Source organism: Trachurus japonicus, chromosome 5 (assembly GCF_045865225.1).
Source record: "Trachurus japonicus isolate A0001 chromosome 5, Traja_1.0".
NCBI lineage: Eukaryota > Metazoa > Chordata > Actinopteri > Carangiformes > Carangidae > Trachurus > Trachurus japonicus.
This window is the reverse complement of record NC_140911.1, coordinates 9,218,841-9,241,914: the sequence shown is the minus strand read 5'-3', so window position 1 is coordinate 9,241,914 and position 23,074 is coordinate 9,218,841. Positions and strand designations below refer to the sequence as shown.

At 43.6% G+C, this 23,074-nt stretch overlaps 2 protein-coding genes across 2 annotated transcripts; both read left to right on the top strand.

Annotated features, from left to right (window-relative positions):
- The first annotated feature begins 86 nt into the window (after positions 1 to 86).
- LOC146987054 (uncharacterized) lies at positions 87 to 20,848 on the top strand. Its single transcript, XM_085776029.1, has 10 exons — positions 87 to 325; positions 3,078 to 4,133; positions 5,744 to 8,084; positions 16,401 to 16,513; positions 17,193 to 17,277; positions 17,477 to 17,621; positions 17,761 to 17,894; positions 17,984 to 18,195; positions 18,327 to 18,412; positions 19,337 to 20,848. The coding sequence occupies exons 2-9, from the start codon at positions 3,088 to 3,090 to the stop codon at positions 18,400 to 18,402; spliced, it is 4,152 nt and encodes a 1,383-aa protein (XP_085632155.1). The 5' UTR covers positions 87 to 325; positions 3,078 to 3,087; the 3' UTR covers positions 18,403 to 18,412; positions 19,337 to 20,848.
- LOC146987053 (beta-crystallin B3-like) lies at positions 20,825 to 22,720 on the top strand. Its single transcript, XM_085776030.1, has 6 exons — positions 20,825 to 20,959; positions 21,349 to 21,428; positions 21,540 to 21,655; positions 21,761 to 21,893; positions 21,984 to 22,126; positions 22,255 to 22,720. The coding sequence occupies exons 2-6, from the start codon at positions 21,354 to 21,356 to the stop codon at positions 22,535 to 22,537; spliced, it is 750 nt and encodes a 249-aa protein (XP_085632156.1). The 5' UTR covers positions 20,825 to 20,959; positions 21,349 to 21,353; the 3' UTR covers positions 22,538 to 22,720.
- The last annotated feature ends 354 nt before the right edge of the window (positions 22,721 to 23,074 follow it).

The window sequence follows — 23,074 nt, the reverse complement described above, 5'->3', positions numbered from 1 at the left end:
TTACTGTGCACCACTTAATCATGGTTTTATTTTGAAGTGGACGCACAGCACTTCCTGTTTGTTTGTGTGACTTGACCCCGGAGCGGCTCCTCTCTGCCGGACCTGAGGCAGCGGGCGGGCGGAGACACTCAGAGGGAGTGTCTGCAGGGTGTAGGAGCCGCCTGACGTCTCGGTAGTGTGTGAATGACTCGGAAAAAAACAAAACCACTGTGACAACAGCTCAGCAGACGAGACCATCGCGGAAAACTGAAAGACTTTTCTTTTGTAACTTCTTCCCGCTTCCTTCCTTCCTGCCTGGACCTCTATGAGTGCGTGAGGACGAAAGGTAAACAAAAAAACTCAACTTTTTACTCTACTAATGAAATGTAAATGTCTTAAACCGATGGGAAAGTTGAATTTCGTGATTTCTAGGACAGGTGCACAATCATTATGATATATGTTTTTATATATGTAACGTCCTATATTTTGTTAAAGGCATTTATGATCATCCTACAGGGTTTTTAATGAAACATAAAGTTGCGCACATTTATCTCAGTCTTCTTTGTCTAATTCTCTGAGGACAGACACAGCTGGTTCAACGACTGGGAGTTCATTGTTGACGCGTCTATTAGTTACTTATTAACATCAACAACCCGTAATGAGACACATTCATTGATGTCACCGTTTAATGTATGTAGGCTGCTATGGCACAAATTATGACCTCGCGATGTTTGGCTCCACAAGACACAAAACTGATAAGACCAGAATCCCTCATTGGAGTAAATGAATAAATATGGTGGACATCAAAAGGAGACGTAGTATCGAGTGTAACGACAGCCTTGGCAGGGCAGCAGGCTTTTAAAAGGCAAACAAAGATAAAGAAAGTCCTGCAAGCTAAAGTGCTGCTGCTGCTGCTGCTGCTGCAGCGTCCTGCAGCGCACGAATGTGGCCTAAAAATAAGCAACAGGATTCATTTATCAGCGGAGGTTTTATCTGCCAGACATTGTTTATTTCTTAGGAATTTAGCTGTAAGGAAAGGAAGAGGAAAAGCAAAAAAAAAAAAAAAATAGGATGCTTTATTTAACCTCACTGGGTGGTGTTGCACAGCTTTAGGAGCCCAATCTGATCCCATTACACAATATGAGGCATGCATACCCAGAGGTGATGAGTGTGTGTGTGTGTGTGTGTGTGTTTGAGCAATCAGGCAAATGACACTACCACCAAAACAATAATAACAGCAAATAGCACACATTACATGTCACAATCGGCTGAAAGTGCATGAAAACACCATGAGTAGATGATCGATAATGTGAAAGTGACACATTTCATTGCCTCCTTCGCTGACACCTTGAGTGTTGCACAGTTTTGTCTCATGGGGTGTGTGGAGTTACCGGTTTGTGCAAAAGTCTTACAGGTCAAACCAGCTGACAAGCCTGTGGCATTCAGTGTAACAAATATAGAGCATTATTGTTGTCTTTATCACAGGGTGAGCATGTTCAGCACCTTTATTTAGTGATTGTTATTAAATGCTGCTGACCAAAATTCTCATGTGACAGTCTTCAAGATGTTGTTTTCTCTGAAGCTTTGATGTGACTGGGTCTTTGCTGCAGATACCGCTGGAGACGTGTGTGATGACTCATCAGATCTGCTTTGGTCTCTGACAGCCTGTCTCCTGTTTGTCTAGTAGTTTGTCACCACGAGTGTAGTTAAAAGACGACAAAACTGTTAAATTTGCAATATCAAAGTCAGACAGCACGATATCAGACTCTCTAACCCATGTGATTTGGCAGCACTTTTATGGTTTTAGGCTGCAGATTCGCTTTTCTAATCACAGTTTGTGTGCGTAATGCATTTTCAACTTAGGCTGAGGAGACTTAAGTCGGGCCAAATAATTAGTCAACTAATCAGATGATCAATAGAAAGTTAATCTGCATCCTTTCTGATTGGCCGTTTACTTAATTCACATATTGGCAATAGTTGGACAAAACAGGATGATTGCAGAATTGGGTGCATTATTTTTTTTCTGAGCTTTTATATTATGAACCAAGTGATCAATCAGCACAAAACCAGAATAACAGATTCGTCTATAACCGCATTAATCAGCCCTGTAAATAATTATGTGATCAAAAGTGTTTCTCATTTGGTGGTATATGAATTGAAAAAGTTATCAGAGATCCAAGAGGATAATAGATGAGATGTGTTGGGATCATTCTTCAATGAATACTTTTGACATAATAAATCTAATGTTTTATTGATTTTCAGTTAAATTATGGACTTCCTCAACTAAAATGACCCCACAAAGGCTTTTTACAACACACACACTACACTGTAGGTTGAAAAAAGTGACAGTGATGCATCAGAAACTGGTTGTTTAAGTGGTATAGCTTTTTAAAACAATAGTATTGTTGTGGCTGTCTTTCAATAAACTTCAGCCGCTGAGGAACTTAAAGCTCTTTTGTGACGCGTCCAAAAACTCCATGGGTCCACGATCAGTTTAAAGTGTTTATTGTGACAAAAATCAAAAAGAGCCAACAAGCAGTTATATCAAAAAGGGAAATTAATACGTGCCTTTCATAAATAATATAATGATACTGGTGAGATGATAGGTGAAAATGATGGTAATTGACGGTCAACAAAAATATATGAGCTTAGTTCTCTCTCTCTTTGTGTTCAAAACTCCGCACCACACACACACACACACTAAGTAAAGAAAATAACCACACCCCCTCAATGTGTGAATGCAAATGACATCATCAACGCAATGACGTCAAACCTATAGCAAAATGGCAGGCAAAAATATATTTTAGCTTCTACAAGTATGTCAACTCATTCACATTATTAAAAAGTAACAGATAACTAAAGAGTTTTCTTTAACCAACAGGGTTTCTAATTCATGTTCAGTGTTATTGATTATTTTCTCATTGCTCAATCTATTATGATAATAGATTGAGCAATAATTGATAATTTATCAGAAATATCAACCGACGAGGCATGGGAGGTTGTGTTTTGTAACTTTAACCAGCTGGCTGAGCGATGTAATGTTTTTTCATTGTAAGTATGTCGTGTGCTGTATGTAAACACCTCCTCTCCTCTTTCAGCGACTCAGTTATGGAGAGCTCTGTCGAGACCTCCCAGACTGGAGGCGCCTCACAACCAAAGCCATCTCTGACCCCCAAACCTCGGCTCGCCCCCAAGCCCTTCTCCCTGCAGAAGAACACCGCCATTCGCTCCATTAATGCTCCAAAGGCGGCCAGCACAGCATCTAAGAAGCCGGCCTCCAACCAGACTGGAAACTCTGGAGCCCCAGGTGTCCCGAAACCGTCTCTGGCCGCCCGCGCTCCGAAACCTCCTCAACAAACCACCGCCTCTGCATCCAAACCCAGCTCTGTGAGCGTGCACACCACCAAAGATAAACCAGAAACTACCAAAGAAAGTAAAGCGAGCGCACACAAGGAGGAGGAGGAGGACACCCTTGGCTCTAGTGTAGCTCCAGGAAAATCTGATCTTGCCTCACAAACCGCTCCACCCAAATCCCAGCCAGTCCAGAAAGACGATGTCATCCAAACAAACCACAAGGCGTCCACAGATTGTGTAACTAACTCAGAGCAGAAGGACGAAAAAAAGAAGGAAGATGAAACTCAGACCCCTGTCGTACAAAAGCCTGAAGAATCGGGGAGTGACGGTTCCTCCGCAGCCAATCCAACGTATCGATGGGGCAGCAGCACCAGGAGGAGTCTGCCGGCGGAGCTCACCTCTAAGTTTCAGTCAGGTGGTCAGCCCCAGCCTCCTAAGACCACAGCTACAGCACCTGCAAACAACACCAAAGACCATTCAAAAAAGCCAGTGTCTCCCACTCCAGAGCCGAGCCAGACAACGACAACACCAACGACACCAACAACAACAGAGCCGTCCAATAGGGAGAGTGATGAGGGGCGACTGAAGGAGGAGGATTACAGTGGAGGAGGAGGAAGCATCAAACGCAGAATCAGTCTTCTGTTCGATTCCTCACAGAGGCCAGAGGTCACGACTAAGAGAGAGGAGCCGGAGATTATAAATACTACAGGAGGCGTGAAGGAGCGAATCAAACACTGGGTGTCAGAAACAGGTTCCGAGGGTCCGAAGCCTCGGGTTGCGCCCCGACCTCGCAGCAAGAAGTGAGTGAGCTTCATCTTCTCATCATGTGCTGTGATGTGTTTGGTGACATGACTAGACATGAATAAAAGGAAAATAATAATTCTTCTCTGCAAAGTGCAACCACGCCAGAAGTTTATTTTACGGTTAGTGGCTCATATTATGACTGGCTGTTAATGGCCGGTGGGGCTGTTTTCCTCCCGGGAACAGTTAGGTGCTTTATGTGAGTCTCAATTTCGTCAGGGCTGAAGTATAATATTTAGAAATTATTCAGACCGCAGTACAGATGGGAGCTTTCTCTCTCCGCTGTTATCATTGTTTGTTTCACTTGGAGAGAAAGAGGAGTGCAAGTCTAGAACTGTTGAGGCAGCGCTGCTTTCCTTTCCCTCATGCTTCATGTGTCTACAGAGAGCGCCGACGGTAACAAGGGTGCGGTAAATGAATAACGTTGCGTATGATATCAAGATTGCAGCTCAGATAAGAGCGGCAGCTTTATCACAGCGGACTGTGAATTTTTAGATTACCTATAACGCGGGCAGCTGTTATCGTCAGCCCACGCAATTAGTTTTGTTTTTGATATTTCGAGCACAGGTAGAATATATTAAGCATGAGGTATTTGTAGTTCATTTGACTGCCTTGCCTTAGATGAACCTACCACATACATGAAATCAATCGATTCACTGATTAATCGAGCAGCAATTAATCGATAAAGCAATGAAGCAATGAATTTGAAGCAATAAAATGTGAAACGTGACGTTTCTCAGATCTTTAAAGTGAGATACTGCCCTTTTTCTTTATCCTAACTTTATAGAATAAACTATTAAGAGGGAAAAATAATTGGCAGATTAACCAGGTAACACAATAATCTTTAATCGTTCCATTGCAACCAGCTACCTACTAACACATAGACGCATCAGTAATGACATGTTTTGTATCACGTCCAACACTCCCAAGCTACACTGTACTGTACTACTTTCTTTCATCTGTTTAGTACTAATCTTTTCATTGCAGTGCAATATTTTTATATTGCATGTTCTACTTTGAACCAAGTTAAGGATCTGATTACGCTGTTGATGAGTTATCACATATCCATCAACGTGACTGATTTTATTTTTCCTGCTCCCAGAATGGAAAACTTACATTTAAAGACTTCAACAGCAACAGTCACTGTCAACAGTTTTTTTTTTCTTCTTCTTCTGCTGGACCCCTTTTCAATTGAAGAAATAAATCCTGTGATCTGTTGACAGCACACTCGGTGGATTATCCAGAGTGACAGAGACAGTGTGTCTTGAAAGAGGAGTTGCTCTTGATTTTTCTTTTAAAATGTGAACTTTTTGAGCAACGCATAAGAAATCTATTTCTGATGTGGTGAGGCACAGGTCGACATGTTATAATTGAATCTGACAACATCTGGAAATCAAAAGCAGAACAATCAGAAGGACTGATCGTGCTTGTTTTGGATTGTTTTCATTTTGTGTAAACGAGCCCGTGTTGAATTAGTCCATCGTTGTGTCATGGTATGATTAGCTGTATTAGTCTGAGTGTAAGTTACACAACTAAGCACTGTGGAAACATATTTCAAAGTAAGCAACATCATTAAACTGTGATTTTTTTTTTCTTACATCCTCTCCAGCTTTGAGCCTGTGACAGAGGAAAAACCCAAAACGCCACATGTGGAACCAGGTTCAAAGGGTTCCCCAGCTGAAGCACCCTCACAGTCCCCAGTGGAAACATCCAAAGATGTTCCTACAGAAAAGGAGAATGTCTCGACAGAGGACGAGGTCGGACCACACAATCGCAGCCCGTCTCCAACCCGAACGGCCAGCGAGGAGGAAGACGCAGCTTTAAGTGAAAAAGCTCTAAAGGGAAACACTGCGAGACGTCGCTCTGTTCGCTTTGGCGTGGTGGAGAGAGATGACGGTGGGCCTCCGACGATCCTGGGCCCAACATCTGACTCAGAGGACGAAGGAAAGAATGGAGAGACTCCTGAGGATAAAGCTGAGGAGGACACCTCCGCCCAGAAGGACGAAGAAGAGGAGCGACTGAAACATCTGGCGTTTGAAGAAAAGCGAAAAGAGGAACACGAAAAGGCAAGACTTAAGTTAGAGGTGGAGAAAAAACGAGAAGAGGAAGAAAAGAAGAAGGAGAAGGCAAGGCTGGAGGAAGAGCTCAGGGTCAAACGAGAGGAGGAAAGGGAAAGAGCAAGGTTGAAGGAGGAGGAAATGGAGAGACACCGGAAGGAGGAGTGGGAGAGGGAAAGGTTAAAAGAAGAGGAAAGAGAAAGGCAAAGGCTCAGAGAGGAGGAGATGGAAAGAGAAAGACAGATGGAGTTGATGTTGAAAAAGCAGAGAGAGGAGGAAAGCGAGAGAGCAAAGCAGAAAGAGGAGAGGCTTAAACAAGATCAGAAGGAGAGAGAGGAAGAGAGATTGAAGGAGGAGAAGCTCGGAGAGAAGGAGGAGGAGGAGGAGGAGAGATTGATTCATGAACATGAGGACCACAGATTTGAAGGGAAACTGAGAGAAGAGGAAATGACTGAGGAGAAACAAAGGGAGGAGGATTGGGAAAATGAGTGGGTGAAACATACACACAATTTGAAAAGAGAAGGAGAAGAGGGAGAGAAAGAAAAGGAGTTGGAGTTGATGCGGCAGAGAAAGAAAGAGGAGGATGAAGAGAGGGCGAGACAGAAAGAGGAAAGACTGAGACAAGAGGAGAGAGAGAAGGAAAAAGAGTTGGAGTTGATGCTGCAAAAAAAGAAAAAGGAAGATGAAGAGAGGGCAAGGCAAAAAGAGGAGAGATTGAGACAAGAGGAGAAAGAAAAAGAGTTGGAGTTGATGCGGCAAAAGAAGAAAGAGGAGGATGAAGAGAGGGCAAGACAAAAAGAGGAGAGATTGAGACAAGAGGAGAAAGAAAAAGAGTTGGAGTTGATGCGGCAAAAGAAGAAAGAGGAGGATGAAGAGAGGGCAAGACAAAAAGAGGAGAGATTGAGACAAGAGGAGAGGGAGAAAGAAAAACAGTTGATGTTGAAGAAACAGAAGGAGGATGAAGAAAAGGCGAGGCAGGAAGAGGAAAGACTGAGACAAGAGGAGAGAGAGAAAGAAAAAGAGTTGGAGTTGATGCGGCAAAAAAAGAAGGAGGAGGATGAAGAGAGGGCAAGACAAAAAGAGGAAAGACTGAAACAAGAGGAGAGGGAGAAAGAAAAGGAGTTGATGTTGAAGAAACAGAAGGAGGATGAAGAGAAGGCGAGGCAGGAAGAGAAAAGATTGAGACAGGAAGAGAGGGAAAAAGAAAGATTAAGAGAGGAGGCTGAGGAAAAAGAGCGGGAGATGCAAAGGAGGCAGGAAGAGGAAGAGAGGATGAGGGAAAAGCAGAGACAGGAGGAGGAGGAGATGGAGAGAATGAGGCTAATAGAAAAACAGAAAGAGGAGGAGGAGAGAAGGGAAGAGGAAAGGAAGAGAGTGGAGGAGCTGGAGAGGAAAATGCAAGAGGAATTGGAAATGAAGCAAAAAGCGAAAGAACTGGAAGAAAAGCAAAGAACGAATGAAGAGAGAGAGAAAGAAGAAGTGAGCACGGGCGACTTGATCAGCTTCGACTCTGAAGATGCACCACAGAAGTCAGAAGCAGCAGACCCCCCCTCGGTAAAAGTAGATGACGTTGTTTACGACGACTTCTCCGTCGGCAGCAAACCTCTGATCGACGACGACGTGGAGTTTGACGACTTCTCGGTCCAGAGGACGAGATGGGGCACACGGCCCAAAGCTCCAACCACACGGACCCGGGGAACCGGTCCAGATAAAGAGGAGGTGCTGGATCCCCTGGACGTCTGGTCTCAGGAAAACAAAGTACCGCCAGAGAGCCAGAAGCCTCCGCCAGCTGTGGAGCATCCAGAGGAGGAGGAGGAGGCGCAGCTCATCTCCTTTGACGACGTTGTGAAGGAAAAGGAGGAAAACATGGACAAAGAAGAAGACGAGGAGGAGGTAAGAGCAAAGTTAAAGGGAAACTTTGTTATTTTTTTCAACCCGGCCCCTGTTTTCACATGTTTTTCTGTATACGTGAGTGATGGATAATACAGTTATTGAGGTGGCTCCAGTATTGAGACGGGCAGGCAGCCTGCAGCCCAGCTAACGCTCTTCAACCGGGCAAGTGGCTCCCGTCAAAGTTCGCCCTATAAACGTGCATTTTTTTCCACACTGACAGGCTCAGATAGTTACAATGAGTGTCTGACAACATACTAGAACAACATACTGCAATTTATCTCTGTAAGTATGTGTGTGAATGGCACTTATACACTTGCTGCTACTGTAGTCTCCAATGTCTTGGTCCACCCCAGGCGGCGGGAGAGGGCCATCACATTCTGGATCCATCCAGATTTAGACTTGCACTTTATTTAAACTTGCACTTGCACTTTAGAAACTGGCACTTTATAGATCACATGCACTTTATGTATAGGTATGAATGTGTATATGATTGTGAATCACTCTATAATTCTTGTGTATTTCTGTCTGTTTGTTTATTACCTGCCAAGGGACTACGGATGCAAATTAGCAAGCTGCTAACTCTGACGCATTTACATTTGTACACACGTACGGATGTTCATTCATGTGTATTGTCCCTTTTAAATAAATAGAAAAGAGAAATGAACGTATGTCTCTACCTTTACCTGGAGGTGGCTGTTTGTTGTGATCTGTGTCCAAATCTCACCACGCTAGAAATCTCCTTCTGAAATCTCGTTCTGAAATCTAGCGTGGTGAGATTTGGACACAGATCACAACAAACAGCGACCTTCAGCTAAAGATAGAGACATACGTTCATTTCTCCTTTCTAGTATGTTGTCAGACACTCATTGCAACTATCTGAGTCTGTCGGTGTGGGAAAAAATGCACGTTTATAGGGCGAACTTTGACGGGAGCTACTTGCCCGATTGAAGAGCGTTAGCTGGGCTGCAGGCTGCCTGCCTGGCTCAATACCGGAGCGACCTCAATAATTGTATTATCCATCACTCAAGTATACAGAAAAACATATGAAAACAGGGCCCAGGTTGGAAAAAAAACGAAGTTTCCCTTTAATTCTATTGGAATGAAAAACATGTTGTTGTTGTCGTTATTGAGAACCACAGCATGTGAAATATTCTTGAATGATACGGAAAGGGTGAGGTTAAAAAGAAGGAGTGTGCGTGTGATCGAGATTATTTCGCATATGAATCATATCAATCAGACAACGACACACACACACAAACACACACCTCACCTCACCGGCCCCTACATATCACCATTCCTGTAACACAAGTACAGGCACAAGGGGAAGAATATCTTGTCATACTTGCTTCATCCTCTTGTTCTCTTGTGTGTGTGTGTGTGTGTGTGTGGGCGTGACGCTGAGTAATGAAACAAGCATGGCCTGCAAACCAAATAGTGTGTCAGTGTTATCTTAGCTTATTTCTTACTAGTGTGTGAGTAAAAGCTGGATGGGGATCTCCTTTATATACAGTGCATTTATTATAAGGCTGCAATTTAAAAACACAATAGGAAAAACTGTACATGTGCAGTTTTGTACAAGTGCAGGATTCGTTCCAATGTTTAAAGTCCCTTCGTTTTCAGTTTCTGATAACCTTGTTTTTACATTTTTGCCACAGTGCATCAAACAGTGTGAACTCTATGTGCAGTGAAGTATCTATGCCAGGGTGTGGATGTGGTGATCAGAAAGTGAAAGTGAAGTTATGCATTCCTCTGCAGCACTCTCACAGTTATAAACAGCTGCTTTGCTTCTTGTTCTTGTTTGTGCATCAAGAAGGTTCTTCTTTTTAAAAGAGGAATGGTGGAGAAGAGCACGTTGACGTCGTAGTGTAGTGTAGAGGTAGAAGTACATAGAGAAGAGATGGATTATTTCACATGGGAGTCATGGAACGGTTATCTCCAGCAGCTGTGGGTGAGTTGGCGAAAAGAGTGAATCTTATCGCTCATAAGTAGATGTCAGCAATTTCTCACCTCATATGGTTTACTTCTCTTCCTCTTCTTGTTTTGTGGTTTCATTTATTAACACTGTTATTAACAACTTCAATAGCACTTAGTCAGCTGCTACTGAGCTATCTGGTGCTGAATACACCACTGGTTGAATACATATCATAGCCAGTTCTAGCTAAGAGGTAGATGAGAAGATTGTTAACAAGTCTAACATGGTATGATACGATACATATGAACCTGTAGCCACCCATAGGTGAACATAGCTTTGCATTGACTGGAAACAGGTGAAGCAGCTATATAAACCTGGGCTCTGTCCAAAGCTAACAAAGTCCACCTGCCAGGACCTGTAAAGCTCATTTATGAACACACTGTGTCTTTTATCTTAGCAGTTATTAGCAGTAATTGTACCCTTGATGTAAAATGTACTTATTTCCTCATTCAGTCGGTTCACATTGGAACACCCACTGACGTTGTAGTGAGGCTGCAGTCAACAGACTGTGTCTGAACTAACATTAGGGTGGATCCAGATTCACAAACGTCATCGCTACACTGCTTGAAAGAAGTCGTCATAGTCAGTTGGGACTGTGATAGTCAGCTAAAGTTACTGTGAAGTTTTAAGCCAATGTTAGCTTTGCTAATGGTAAATATGGAGTAAGAGGCTTAAGAGTAAACCTATGAATGGATGAACACACAATTTGAAGTGCAACGCCTAGTATCAAAGAATCAAACAAACTTAGCATACAAACGGAGATGGACTTTTAACAGTCTGCAAATGATGAAATGTTATCACGTGTAACCACGAGAGATAAGTCAGCATGAATAATTCAAGGTGAACAGTGAGGAGTTGTGTAAATGAGGAGCTGACAGAGCCTCTCCAGTCAAGACAGATCGGTTAAACACCTGTTTGAACATGCAACGTACATGGAATGAATTCTGCAGCCCTAAACTCTGTGCATGAGTGTGTGTGTCTTTGTGATATTGTGTGTCTGTTTGCCATGTGCACACTTTAAGCAAACAAACCTTAACCCACATAGCCCAGCGCGCTACTGTAAGAGAGAGGGGGCATTGTACACAACCACTTTGCTGCCGTGAGGCCATTAGTGTTGAAACGTGCGTGGGTCACGGCCGCGTGAGCACGTCCCCGTTTTAACCACTGAGCGGTGCTGCTGCTCTGGAAGAATAACCACTTCCTCATGCCTCCGTGCTCAAGCGTCTGTAGTTTCTGTAGCGCACCTTACACTAGCTGCTTTGATGTGGCCACCGCAACACAAAACAGCACGGTTTGAGTTGGGTTTTTTTTACATTGTTAGAAAAAACAACCAGAGCAAAGATAGTTGGAGTTGTTGTGTTGAAGAAGATAAAACGTCATTTCAGTTTGACAGAGCAAGAGGGAGGGAAATGTTTACCGGGCAAACACGAGCTGTGCAGCCGACCGTGGCGTGCGCCCTCATTCAGGCTTCTGACTAGAAGACAGACAGACAGAGGGATGGATCTTGTAGTGGTTAAAGCCAAGGTGCTATGTATGTGGTCATCATGTCCTCATTTGGACGTGTCCAACAGGGAAGCGTGTCAGAATGACCATACATGGTGCCTCTATGTGCTCTCTTTCTCTGTCTCTTTACTCAATCTCTCCACCCCGTTTTCAGAGAGAGCCCATCACCCGCCTGCACACACACACACACACACACACATGCACACACACACACACACTTTCTGGCACATATACACACAAAGAGGACGGGCCAAAGCACAGACAAGAAAGTGCACATGTCTGCTGCCCAGTCTCTCTCCCAGTCATTAATCTCGTGCTCCCTGTTGCTCAAACTTTCTCTCAACTTTCCCTAAAGTTTTTTGCCGTCGTCTCCTCCTCCTCCTCCTCCTCCTCCCCCCTCTGGTTCGTTTTGTTACCTGCGTTCAGCTACAGGAAGAAGAGAGTTGGCGGAGGGAGGTGCAGAAATCACCTTGGCCCAACCTGCCGCACCTTCATTCCCTCGGGATTTTCCACCTCCGAGCAACAGACCTGCGCTTTGTTGTGACTGTTCTCTGCAATCATTCAAGTCTAGAGGAGATAAAGAGGGTGATCTACCTCTGTGTACCTGGCTTCGCATGTTTGGAGAGGCAGATATTTCCCACGCTGCTTTTCCCTCTTCTTCTTTTTTTTTCTGAATGGAAAATGGAGTCGCCGCGATGTGAACTGAGACGTAGATACACAAACAGACAGGCTTGACTGTGGCAGAGCAAGTCTCAGCAAAAGAGGAAAGAGGTAACCCTTCACATAGTTTTGTGCAAGACTGAAAGTTTCTTTCTTTTTCATTTTTTCCAGAGTTGAAGGGAAATGCATTTTTTTGATTGAGACGTCTGTCAGGTTCTTTTAAATGGATGATAATGTGATGATGGGAAAGTCTTTGACTGGGATGCTGCTGCTGCTGCCGCTGCTCGGGGTGTCACATCCATCACTGTGAATGCTGCAGTTGGAGTAGTGTTGTCGCAGTGCAAACACATGGCTGATGGAACTATTTACTTTTTTACTGACAGCAAATAATAGACCGTTCCAGGAAGTGTGTGACCTGAAGCATAAAATTATGGAAGGAGAGCGAGGACTCGGCCCAAATGAAAGGACTTTATCTCACTTTGTGTGATGTCACAAGCCAGCCGAGCCTTTTTTTCTGCAATTACCTCCTGCCTGCTGAAAATGACAACTGAAAGCCAGGTCACACGTCCAGCTTTTTGACTCAACCCCTGCAAAAAATCCCCCTCATCTCTAACAAAGTTGAACTTCAGTTTCTCTGTTGACCCAGTTCCCATGGTGACCCCAGTGCCAGGACAAGCAGCTGTGTGAGCTTTTCAACCATGCAGTACTTGGGAGGGAAACTGTCGGCCGCCCAGCTGCAGGTGGCGGGCTGGGTGGGAAGCGTACGACGCTCCCTGCAAGACGCTCTGGAGCTGGTGTGGGGCCCGGGAGAGGAGAAACGGGAAGAGGGAGAGGAGAATGGAGAAGAAGAAGAAGAAGACGAAGAAGAGGAAGAAGTTGTAGAAGGAGGAGGAGGAGGGAGGTTTCAGAGAGCCATGACACCGCTGCGGAGCTTCGCCAGACGTAGCAGGAGATCCCTGCGGCGCTTCTCCACCAGAAGTCGTCAAACTCTGCAGAGGAGAGCCGCTGAAAGCCGCTCTGTAAGAGCTGATACATTAACCCAGTAGAAGGAAATGAATGATTTTTAATGTTCTGCACTTCATATCCAGGCCCAGTTTGACGTTAATCATTAGGTGTAATGCTAAATGAACAGATCAGGTCCCGAGCTACACCTATCCCATGTAACCCATTCCTCAGCGCACTGTTTCCACGCCCACGTGTCGACAGATGACCATGCAAATGCACAGCGGGCAGAGGCGGCGGTCTGTTTTCCGGAAGGACGCGGTTATCTGATAGAGTTGTCTGAATTTAGGGTTTTATCAGTGAGCGTGCATGCCCTTTCCCTCTTTGTCTATGTTGTGTGTCAGAGATAAAGTGGAGGACCGGAGCAAAGTGTGACACTTGGACGAGGTTTATCCAAGTATCTGCATCCGTCCCCTTGTCCACGCCGCTCATGTTTAATTCCACTTAGTCATGGCATGTTGACGTTTTTACTCATTCCCATGGCAGGATGAGATGTTTTTATCTCACTGCGTAGCATTGCAATAGCGCTCATTAGATTAAATTACCCCGTTTCATAGATGATAAACTTACATTTTACTGAAAAATTGGCATAACAGTCACACAAGATGGTATATTTTCATTTAAATTGTCATATATTCACCTCTAATTAACAGCATTCAGACATATCCATCTCTTATTTTGAGTTTTTCCAAGTGTTACCTGTGGTTGTACTGTGAATGTGTGTGTATGCACAGGAGACACAAGGACATAAAAAGAGAGAGACAGTAACCTGCAGGCTATGACCACTCTTAATGAGATGATCCATCACTTTCCTTTATTAGAGGTGATGTGTTGCCGACAGAGCTCGTCCACTATCCTGGATTAGAGTCGTGGCTCGTTGTGCCCGTGGCGTCTGTCGGATGTTATCCTCTCCACTACACCGTAAACAAGCTCCCTTACACATTCCATTGGCCGTGACAAAAATGTGATGGAGGTAAACTGTAATGAAGCCGACTCTGTCTTGACTTGTACATCCTCACTCCCTCGTGAGCACTTAGTGTACGGGCCCACACACACATACACTTCAGGACTCTAAGAACCAGTATCAGTAGATTTCCATAGTGTGTGTGTGTATCTATGAATTGTATTGTTTATTGTAGACTGAAGCTGCACCACATTTTCACATTGATAATAGCTCAGTTGACAATATGTCCAGTGTTGAGCACGTTACTTTTAAAAAGTAGATCGTTAGAGTTACTAGTTACTTTCCCCAAAAGGTGAGTTAGTAACTGAATTACTTTATTGTAAAAGTAGGCTAACTAATTACCAGGAAAATTAACTATTCGTTACTTTCATGTCAAATTACTCAAATATGACTCACCCCCCTAACCTCCTGTTTATCCGGACCTAACCAACTCACCCTGCCTGTGCGGAGGAACACTGAGTGAGTTGGTTAGTTCCACATCAACAACGGAAGAAAATGTGTAGGCTATATAACCTAGGCTACACCTTAACGGGTGTATTATTTTGTGATAGGACTTCTTGAGTCAAGTAACTGCGCATTTTGTTGTCAGTAGCGGTAACGGTGTTATAACGGGGGAAACTGAAACTTTTTTGATTACTCGTTAGGCTACTGAAAAAAGTAGCGCCGTTATTTTACAACACCATTATTCTCATCACTGAATATGTCATATGAGCTGATGTCACAGGCTTTATCGCACTTCCCTCAGCTTCACAGAGCATCGCTGCATCTTTTCTGATTCTTGTTTTGGTCGAACAGCCTGCGACTGTTTTGTTTGTCTCACGTTCCTCAGGTCACTTTCCAGTTGCCACAGCAAGCAGATGTTTTTAGTGAAAAGGCTCTGATAAGCCCGCTCTGCTCTACCTAACCATTACCAAATGACAGGCAGACAAAAAAAAAAGTGAATGACCATCTGGTTAACACAGTGAAACATTTAGTGGCTAAAAAAGCCGGATTATTTCCCTCAGGAGTTGGTAGAAGCCGAAAACTGGGATGAATAATAGACTCAGACTTGTCAGGTGGAGACAAACACGGCGTCTTCTCTTTGTTTCTAAAGAAAAGTGGATTGACTTCATTGTCCCATTATTCACTGTTGCACCCTGCATACTTGTATCACTGCCAAACGGCTATTTTAGTAGGACAGGAAGGTGATCGAGTCACATGTGGTGCTGAAAAACGATCTTAGTTTACAACATTTAAGAATTAAAAAAACCATGTACAGGTATAGGACATGGCATGGTGGTGGAGTTGTTCCCCCTTGTTGTCTGAGCCTCTCTGCTAGACCACACTTTGTTTTCCTCTGCAACTGAACTCAGCCTGTGGTTATAGGAAAATCACTAGAAGCCTATTCATTCAAGCTGTGATGCTGCCAGATAACAGCCATTGTGCAAATGAAGCTGCTCTGCGAGTCCTGAGTTAATAAATGGATTCAGGAAGGAGATGAAATGGGCATGAAATCATACGGAGGGCGCGGGTTTGTTTACGCCGCTGCTGCTGCTGCTGTTTTTGTATCCAGGTGACGATATTAGACAACACAAACACTGAGATGTTGCCCCTCAATAAAATGTGAAGAGAGCTTAAAGGAATGTTTGCGAGGAGGTGCACAGTAGTTGCTTTTGTTTGGAATTTGTTTGCATGTGTGTGTGTATGTGTGTGTGTGTGTGTGCACCCATGCATTCCAGCATGTGGGCGTGACAGCATGAGTGTGCTCAGTTGGTGTCTGTGTGTACGCATATAGGTGGAAATGCCAGTGTGTGTGTGTGTGTGTGTGTGTGTGCGTGCATACACAGGCTGACGGTGTTTATTGAGGACAGCCCAGCCTCTGTGACCGGCTCATTAAAAGACGCATGCTTGGCTGGTCCTCGGTCCTCTCTCCCTCTCCCTCTCCCTCTGTAGTTAGTGATCTTGGCTCGGCACACAGTCCATTTTCTCCCCTGCCTCGGCTCCACAATGTGAAGTTCTAATATGCAAATTTACACAACAAAGAGGAGCTTTTAACGTCATTTGGTCTTTATGATGATGATAAAGCAGTTAGATCTGAAGGGAGTTGAAATCAAAGTTTAGCAAATTGTTATTCCCCGATATCAAAAGCGGCCTTTATGTTTCCTCCAGCTCTGTTCTATAATGTGTTTTTCTTCTTGATGTGTAATTTAGTTTAACAGTCTTTCTGTCTCCCCAGACGCAGGTTAAAGGCTACTTTGGAGGTGAAGAAGACAAAGACACTGATGCACTGACAGAAAGAGAGCTGGAGCAGCAGAATGGCAGCTGTGAACAAACACCTGACACTGACAGGTAGGAGAGGGGGTTTACCTAATAATAACACAATACAAAGCTTATTTAACAGAGGCTGACATCCATGTTGGATTTTTAAGTGGCATCACTTCCTTCATCTGCACTGATGGAGACAGACAGGACTGGGCAGGTTCAAGTGTCAGTCTTTTTTGCATCTCATGTAAAGGTGTGGCTCCACGCTGAGCTGATATGACACTAACTAACTGAGTGCACCTGAAAAACAGAAGCTCCATAGCTATCCGACATTAAAGAAACAACGCTGAAACACGTAGCCTCAAGGTGCAGGTTGGAGGGCCCAGTGGAGCATGTGCAAATAGACGGTGATTTTGAAAACAAAGTTGCTTTTCTGTTTCCATTTTTTGTGTAATTTGGACTTTCCAATAAAAAAAAAAGTCAGTATACAACCTAATGGAGTTTCTGTTTTTGAAACATAAATCCTCTGACGGTAAAATCAACTGCAGCTGCACAATAAAATAAGCTTTCAAGTGCCTCCAGGAGATGAACTCCCTGTGCCCCCTTGTGGCTGCTAGAGCACAACACACCAGCCCAGAGGCGTGACACTTCTTGAAAATGGACCAAAATTACAGAGAAAAAAAAAATTGAACTGAAAGCATCTCAAGAAACACAAGTTGTCTTCTCCTCTCGGACTGTGTTTCTAAATAACTTTCTCTCTTTTCAGCCCAAAGCACATCCCCGACCAAGTGCCTGAAGATGAGGAAAACACTGATTCCAACAGAGAACCAGAGTTGGCTCCTTTCCCTGAGGTTGGTGACTCTTTGTTTGTTCAGCTTTGTGAGTGGTGACAGTTCGTTACCCATCATAAACATTTAGATGTACTTTGATTTTTACTTTGCATAGCCTCCTCATTAAATATGCGCTTCTATATCTGCATATATAGTGTGATGTATTATTTGTATTGCTTGCTATTGCTGATTGATAATATGTGTGTGTGTCTATGCACAGAGCTCCACTCCTCTCCTCGACACCAGTGCACAGAGATCCAAGGCAGAGGTGGGTAAGAGGCGACTTCGAACGCGTCCGTCACGCTCGCTCCGCACAGGGCCGACTCCGAGGGACAGCACAGACTGGAGGGCTTGTGACTCCACAGGTTATTACAGCATCCATCCAAAATATCATCTATTTTATATGAAGGGCTGGTGCTCAGGAATTATTTTCATCTACAGAAAATAAACAAAATAGAAATGTTGGTTCACTGCCCTGTTTTGATGGTGTGCTTGTGCTTGTAGATGGAAAGGAGGCATCTCCAACACAAAGGGAGTCCGACTCTGAGGAGGAACAGCCAAAAACGAAGATAGCTCGTTCTCCTTCCGCCTCACAAAGAGTTCCCGTCTTCCCTGGTCTGAGTCCTGCACATCTACTTGTAAGCTTAAGTTAAATAGGTTTCCAGGTTTTATCTAAAAAGGAAGTGTCTGCAGTGAGTAAAGTTTATTTGACTTGCTTCTCAAATAGGCTCAATTAAAGAAGAGAACAAGTGCAGGGGGAGGAGGAGGAGCTGCTGATGGAGGGGAGGAAAAAGAGGAAGACAAGGGAAGAGAAGAGAAGCCGAGTCAACAGGAGGAAACGGCACCGTCCCCCTCACAACCCACCCCCTCTCCTCGCCTTCCCGCTCATCTTGCCGGCGCTGCACGGGTGCTGCCACCCATAGGAGGCGGAGACCAAGGGTAAGAGCAGAGACAGAGAAAAAAAGCACACAACTAAAAACGCATACAACTTTTAAAAAAATTATTATTTAGAAATGATGGAAAGATTATTAAAACTTTGCACCTCTGAACTGTGACTCTGTGCCATTCAGTGCCGTCGCCTCTCCTGCTTGGCTGAAAGAACTGAAGTCCAAGAAGCGCCTGAGTCAGCATGCCAGCGATGTTTAGCCACACACAGGTAACAAACATGGATGAGATCATTAAAACACCAAAAATAGTGACTCTTGTTACATAATAGAATAAGAACATAATATGATAACTTCTTGTTTACACAGATTTTTTTGTATAGAAATGGAAAGTTCTGCTGTTACCATGTAGATTTATAATTATTATCTAAAGACAAAGTTGAACCAGTCGTCACTGTATGTGAAAATAAAAGCACCTTTCAGATGATGTTTTTGTTCATCAGATGCCAATATAATTTCAATACTGTTATTTATAACAAGCACATTAGTGCAAATTGCTTGTGATAATGTGAATCATTATGTTGGACTTAACAGGATCAGCCATAGATGAGCATTGAGCATGAAGGTTCTGACATATAGCGTATAAAATGAATTACTGTAGGAGTGAAGGCATCATCTAAATAGACTCATTTGCTTGTGAGTCATCATTCAAGACAGCTGAATAGGTTTGCAATAATAGAGAGTGAACGGTTTAAACTTTTCTGCAGTGCTGTCAGGATACGAACACTCAGGCTCTTTGCTGCAGACTGTGACTACACTGACAGCAAGGACAAAAAAACAGGAAGTGGTCCATATCTCTGCAGCATTATCTGTACACAGGGTAAAATGTCCTCATTGTATCTGAATGCAGTTTATGTTTTGTTGCTTTCCTGTACAACTGCTGCTTGGAGTCGTATTTTTCTTTTGACCTTATGCTGTTTTGGTTTTATGTGCTGCCTAGCGAAAAACGTGGATGCTCATGTAACAGGGTTGTGGATTAAAGTAGCACTCGGAGCATCTGTGCAAAAAAAAAACAACTAGATGCACTCGCATGGAAACTTATCTCACAAATACTGTGATAAATCCTAAACTGTATTATCTCCCTTCTTTGGTTTGACATTTTGTTCTGAACCTACTGTATCTTCTGTTGCCTGTAGGACACACACTGTGCTGTTGCTGTTGAACAAGAAACAATCCATCTCAGTTGCTGCTGCTGCTGCTGACAGACACCTCGCCATGATTGCACTGTTTTGCACGATCAGTGCCTTATTTTGGACCTTTTGCTGGTTTATGCACAAGGGGAACCTGCTGAATATCGAGGCCATCAAGAACTTTGCATCTTGTAAATGAAATAGTGCCAAGGCTATGTGCCAAGACTGTGATGTGTTAATGCCAAGTGCATGTTTTATCCACTGTTGTCCAGGAGGTTTGAATGGAGATTGAATATCCCAATATGATTTTAGAGCAAAGTCATAGGCTATGTTGTTGTTTCTGTGTGCATCATATACTGAGAGGGAATGATGACACTAGGCTATTAACAGAGAACCTACCATCACACACACCTACATTGTATATACAGGAGATGCCGAATATAAATAATGGATTGCACCTTGTCTGTATTTAGTTTAAATTGTATAAATGCCTTTTACCTTGTTTTACCAATCACAGATTGTCTCAAGTAAACCCTCCTAGCACTTTAATAATGAAAAAAAAAAAAGATTACCGTCCATGCAGTGCATCTAAGCAATAGGATAATCACATACATAACTGCAGTAACAGGATCAGGGGTATTTGTTCAGATCTCTTTAAAATAATGTTCCAAAAACACAAAGATGCACTCCCCGGTAGCTGGTCAGACTGTCAACAGGGAGCTGGGAGGAACTCTTGGGCATGGCATTACAGAATCAGGAAGAGTCTTTTGTAAAAAATCTTTAATTCATAAAAAAAAATGCATTAATCTGTTTGAGGTTCTTTTTTCAGTGCCTTTTTAATGTTAGTGATTTACTGTCATCAATGCTGTAATCATTCATGATCAACATACTGTATGATAAGAGGAAATTGAGGGAATTTTATTAAAAACTTTTTTATGAAATGATAAGGAGTGTGTGTTTTTCATGGGGGAAACAAAATCTATACTCTCATTTGTGTTTGATAAGTTGCCTTTTGCACTCCCAGCACCAGATTTTTGGTCAAGTCAACTGTAATTTATGTCCTCGAGGGGAGGGAAAGCAGAGGAATGCAAACGTGGAAATGCTATTAAAACCCGTGTTTTGATGAATGCCACCGTCAGAAAAGCAGGAACGCCTGATGCAGCATTTTGGATGCTGGGGTGACGAGAAAGATAAAGAAACAGGTAGAAGACAGGAGAGTGGAGAGCAAGATAGCTGGGTGGGGCCGATAGTGCTGAGTGAGACTGATCTCTGTTCATTCTCTTGGCTGGCAGTCAGTGCGTGTGCCCACTATAGGATCATGGTCAGGATGGCAGCATGGGCAGAGCTGGGCAGCGTTTGCCAGTGTGCCAGGGACAGAGGGGCAAGCCTATTGAGAAGCAGTGTGATGGACACAATGGGTGCGACAGACTTGCTGCATCAACAGGCTTTTTGCTGCTGTGGCCAGAAATAAACCATAAATACCCCCAACCGGCCTCCACCGACCCGCTCGCCAGGCCTCCACACCCACACACACCCTCACACTGAGACAGACAGAAAAGAGAGAGAAAAGAAAGAGGAAAGACGGAGAGTGTGGCTTGTACGCGGTGCATTGAAGCACAAGCCATCCAGGTAAACAAAAAAAAGAAAAGTTCATCCCTCTCCCTGACAGGTGTCTCTTTTACTTTTCTTATACCTTCTTCTACATGTGTGTGTTTCTTAAGTAGCTTTTTGTCTGTGCACTATTGATGTCTTATTCTTTCACAACTTTTGAGTAAAACTAAACATGCAACTGGAGTGATATATTTGATTTCTGAGTATTTAGATCAGGATCCAGCAGCTCCGTCAAAGAGGAGAAGTCTCTGTGTGTCTGCAGCTGTCGTCTTTGCAGCCCTATCTGTGATGATGTGTTTAAGTTATATGATGATTTTTCCAGTGTTGCAAGAAACACAATTTTCTTCTTATTAATGTCACAAAATGATACAAAATCACAAGACGATGTAATGCTTTGTTTTGTTAAGGGAAAATGACGGAACAGCAGGGAACCCCAGACCAGCTGCCTGCAGAGAAGGGCCAGGGAGGAGCTGGAGCCACATATAAGGTACCTATTATGAAACCAGCCTATTATACTGTATATACAAAAAGTGTATAGAATAAAATAAAAATGGAATTGAGACTTTGCTGATCTCTGTCAACTCTTCCTGTCTTGCAGTTGGCAGTTTTTGAGTTCGAGAACTTTCGTGGAAAGAAGGTGGAGTTGTCTGGCGAATGTAAAAATGTGATGGAGAAGACACAGCGGGTCGGCTCAGTTATTGTGGAGTCAGGACCGTGAGTGACTCACTTTCCTTTCATCAAATCTCGCCAAAGCAATTTTCTTTTGCTCAGGATGAATGTGTGAAGTTACATTGTGTTGCATTTTCTCTGTGTCCACAGGTGGGTAGGGTTTGAGCGACCAGCTTTTGCAGGAGAGCAATTTGTGCTTGAGAAGGGAGAATATCCTCGCTGGAGCACTTGGACCAACTGCCAGACTATCTACATCCTGAGCTCATTCAGGCCACTGAAAGTGGTCAGTAACACGGGTGCAGAATTATGATATATTACATATTATTTTAACCTCCAACCAGATGTGCTCAAACCTTGTTGTTTGTCTCCACAGGACAGCGCAGATCACAAGCTGAACCTGTTTGAGAATGCAGGCTTTGAAGGCAGAAAAATGGAGATAGTTGATGATGATGTCCCCAGTCTGTGGGCTCATGGTTTCCAGGACCGCGTGGCCAGTGCTAAGGCTATCAGTGGAACGTAAGCTGTAACCTTCCCATTGATAAATAATACTATTAATACTAATTTAATTGTTTTTTTTTCAAAGATATTTTGATGGTTTTGTATCGCAGAAATGTGATGTGCTATGCTCTCTCCTCCCTCTGAAGGTGGGTGGGATACATGTATCCAGGCTACAGAGGGAGCCAGTATGTGTTTGAGCATGGAGACTTCAAGCACTGGAATGATTGGGGAGCCACTGCACCTCAGATCCAGTCCGTCCGACGTGTGCGGGACATGCAGTGGCACAAGAAAGGGTGCTATATTGCCCCTGCCCCTGCCCCTACACCTCCCATGCCCACCCCCAACCCCGTCCCCGATCCCAACCCGATCCCTCCCCCCAACCCCACTCCTGCTCCCAACCCCAAATCCCAAACTCAACCCCAATCTTAACGCCACACCTCCAGGACCTCCTACAGCAACTGGGGCAAGATGAAGGCCAGGCCAGCCAGGACCCAGTTTCTCCAACATACCCCCTGTTAGTTTAGGCTATTTGACCATGCAACTTTGGAAAACTGGGACAGACAACAATGAAACATGTATCTCTGTTGGAAATAAAAAAAGTTTTGGTCCTGATTTTGGTAGTGTAATTATTGCATTTTATCTATTAAGCATATAAAAACTAAAATTTGTTGAAACCAGAGCATTATATTATTGTGTGTCTTTATAGAGCCATAAAGGAGCAATATGGATAATCCAAATGGAAAAAACAAACTGCAAAAAGAACTCGAATGGGCTGACAATAACCATAAAGGTCACTTTACTTGCCAATAAACAGTAGGCTTCCAACCCAATCCTATCATTAGGGCGAGGACCACTAATCTATCACAGAAAATTGTGGTGGTATTGTTTTTGAAAGATTTTGGATTTTGACAAGCAGGGAGTCAAACAAAATGATTCTTCTGGTTGGATTAATGGAAATATAAGATC

Bases quoted from the DNA above. Each gene is read 5' to 3' on its own strand.
- LOC146987054 (XM_085776029.1), top strand. From the start codon at position 3,088: ATGGAGAGCTCTGTCGAGACCTCCCAGACTGGAGGCGCCTCACAACCA. The intron at 4,134-5,743 runs GTGAGTGAGCTT...CATCCTCTCCAG, and splicing joins CCCCGACCTCGCAGCAAGAA to CTTTGAGCCTGTGACAGAGG. The intron at 18,196-18,326 runs GTAAGAGCAGAG...TGTGCCATTCAG, and splicing joins ATAGGAGGCGGAGACCAAGG to TGCCGTCGCCTCTCCTGCTT.
- LOC146987053 (XM_085776030.1), top strand. From the start codon at position 21,354: ATGACGGAACAGCAGGGAACCCCAGACCAGCTGCCTGCAGAGAAGGGC. The intron at 21,894-21,983 runs GTCAGTAACACG...TTGTCTCCACAG, and splicing joins CATTCAGGCCACTGAAAGTG to GACAGCGCAGATCACAAGCT. The intron at 22,127-22,254 runs GTAAGCTGTAAC...CTCCCTCTGAAG, and splicing joins GCTAAGGCTATCAGTGGAAC to GTGGGTGGGATACATGTATC.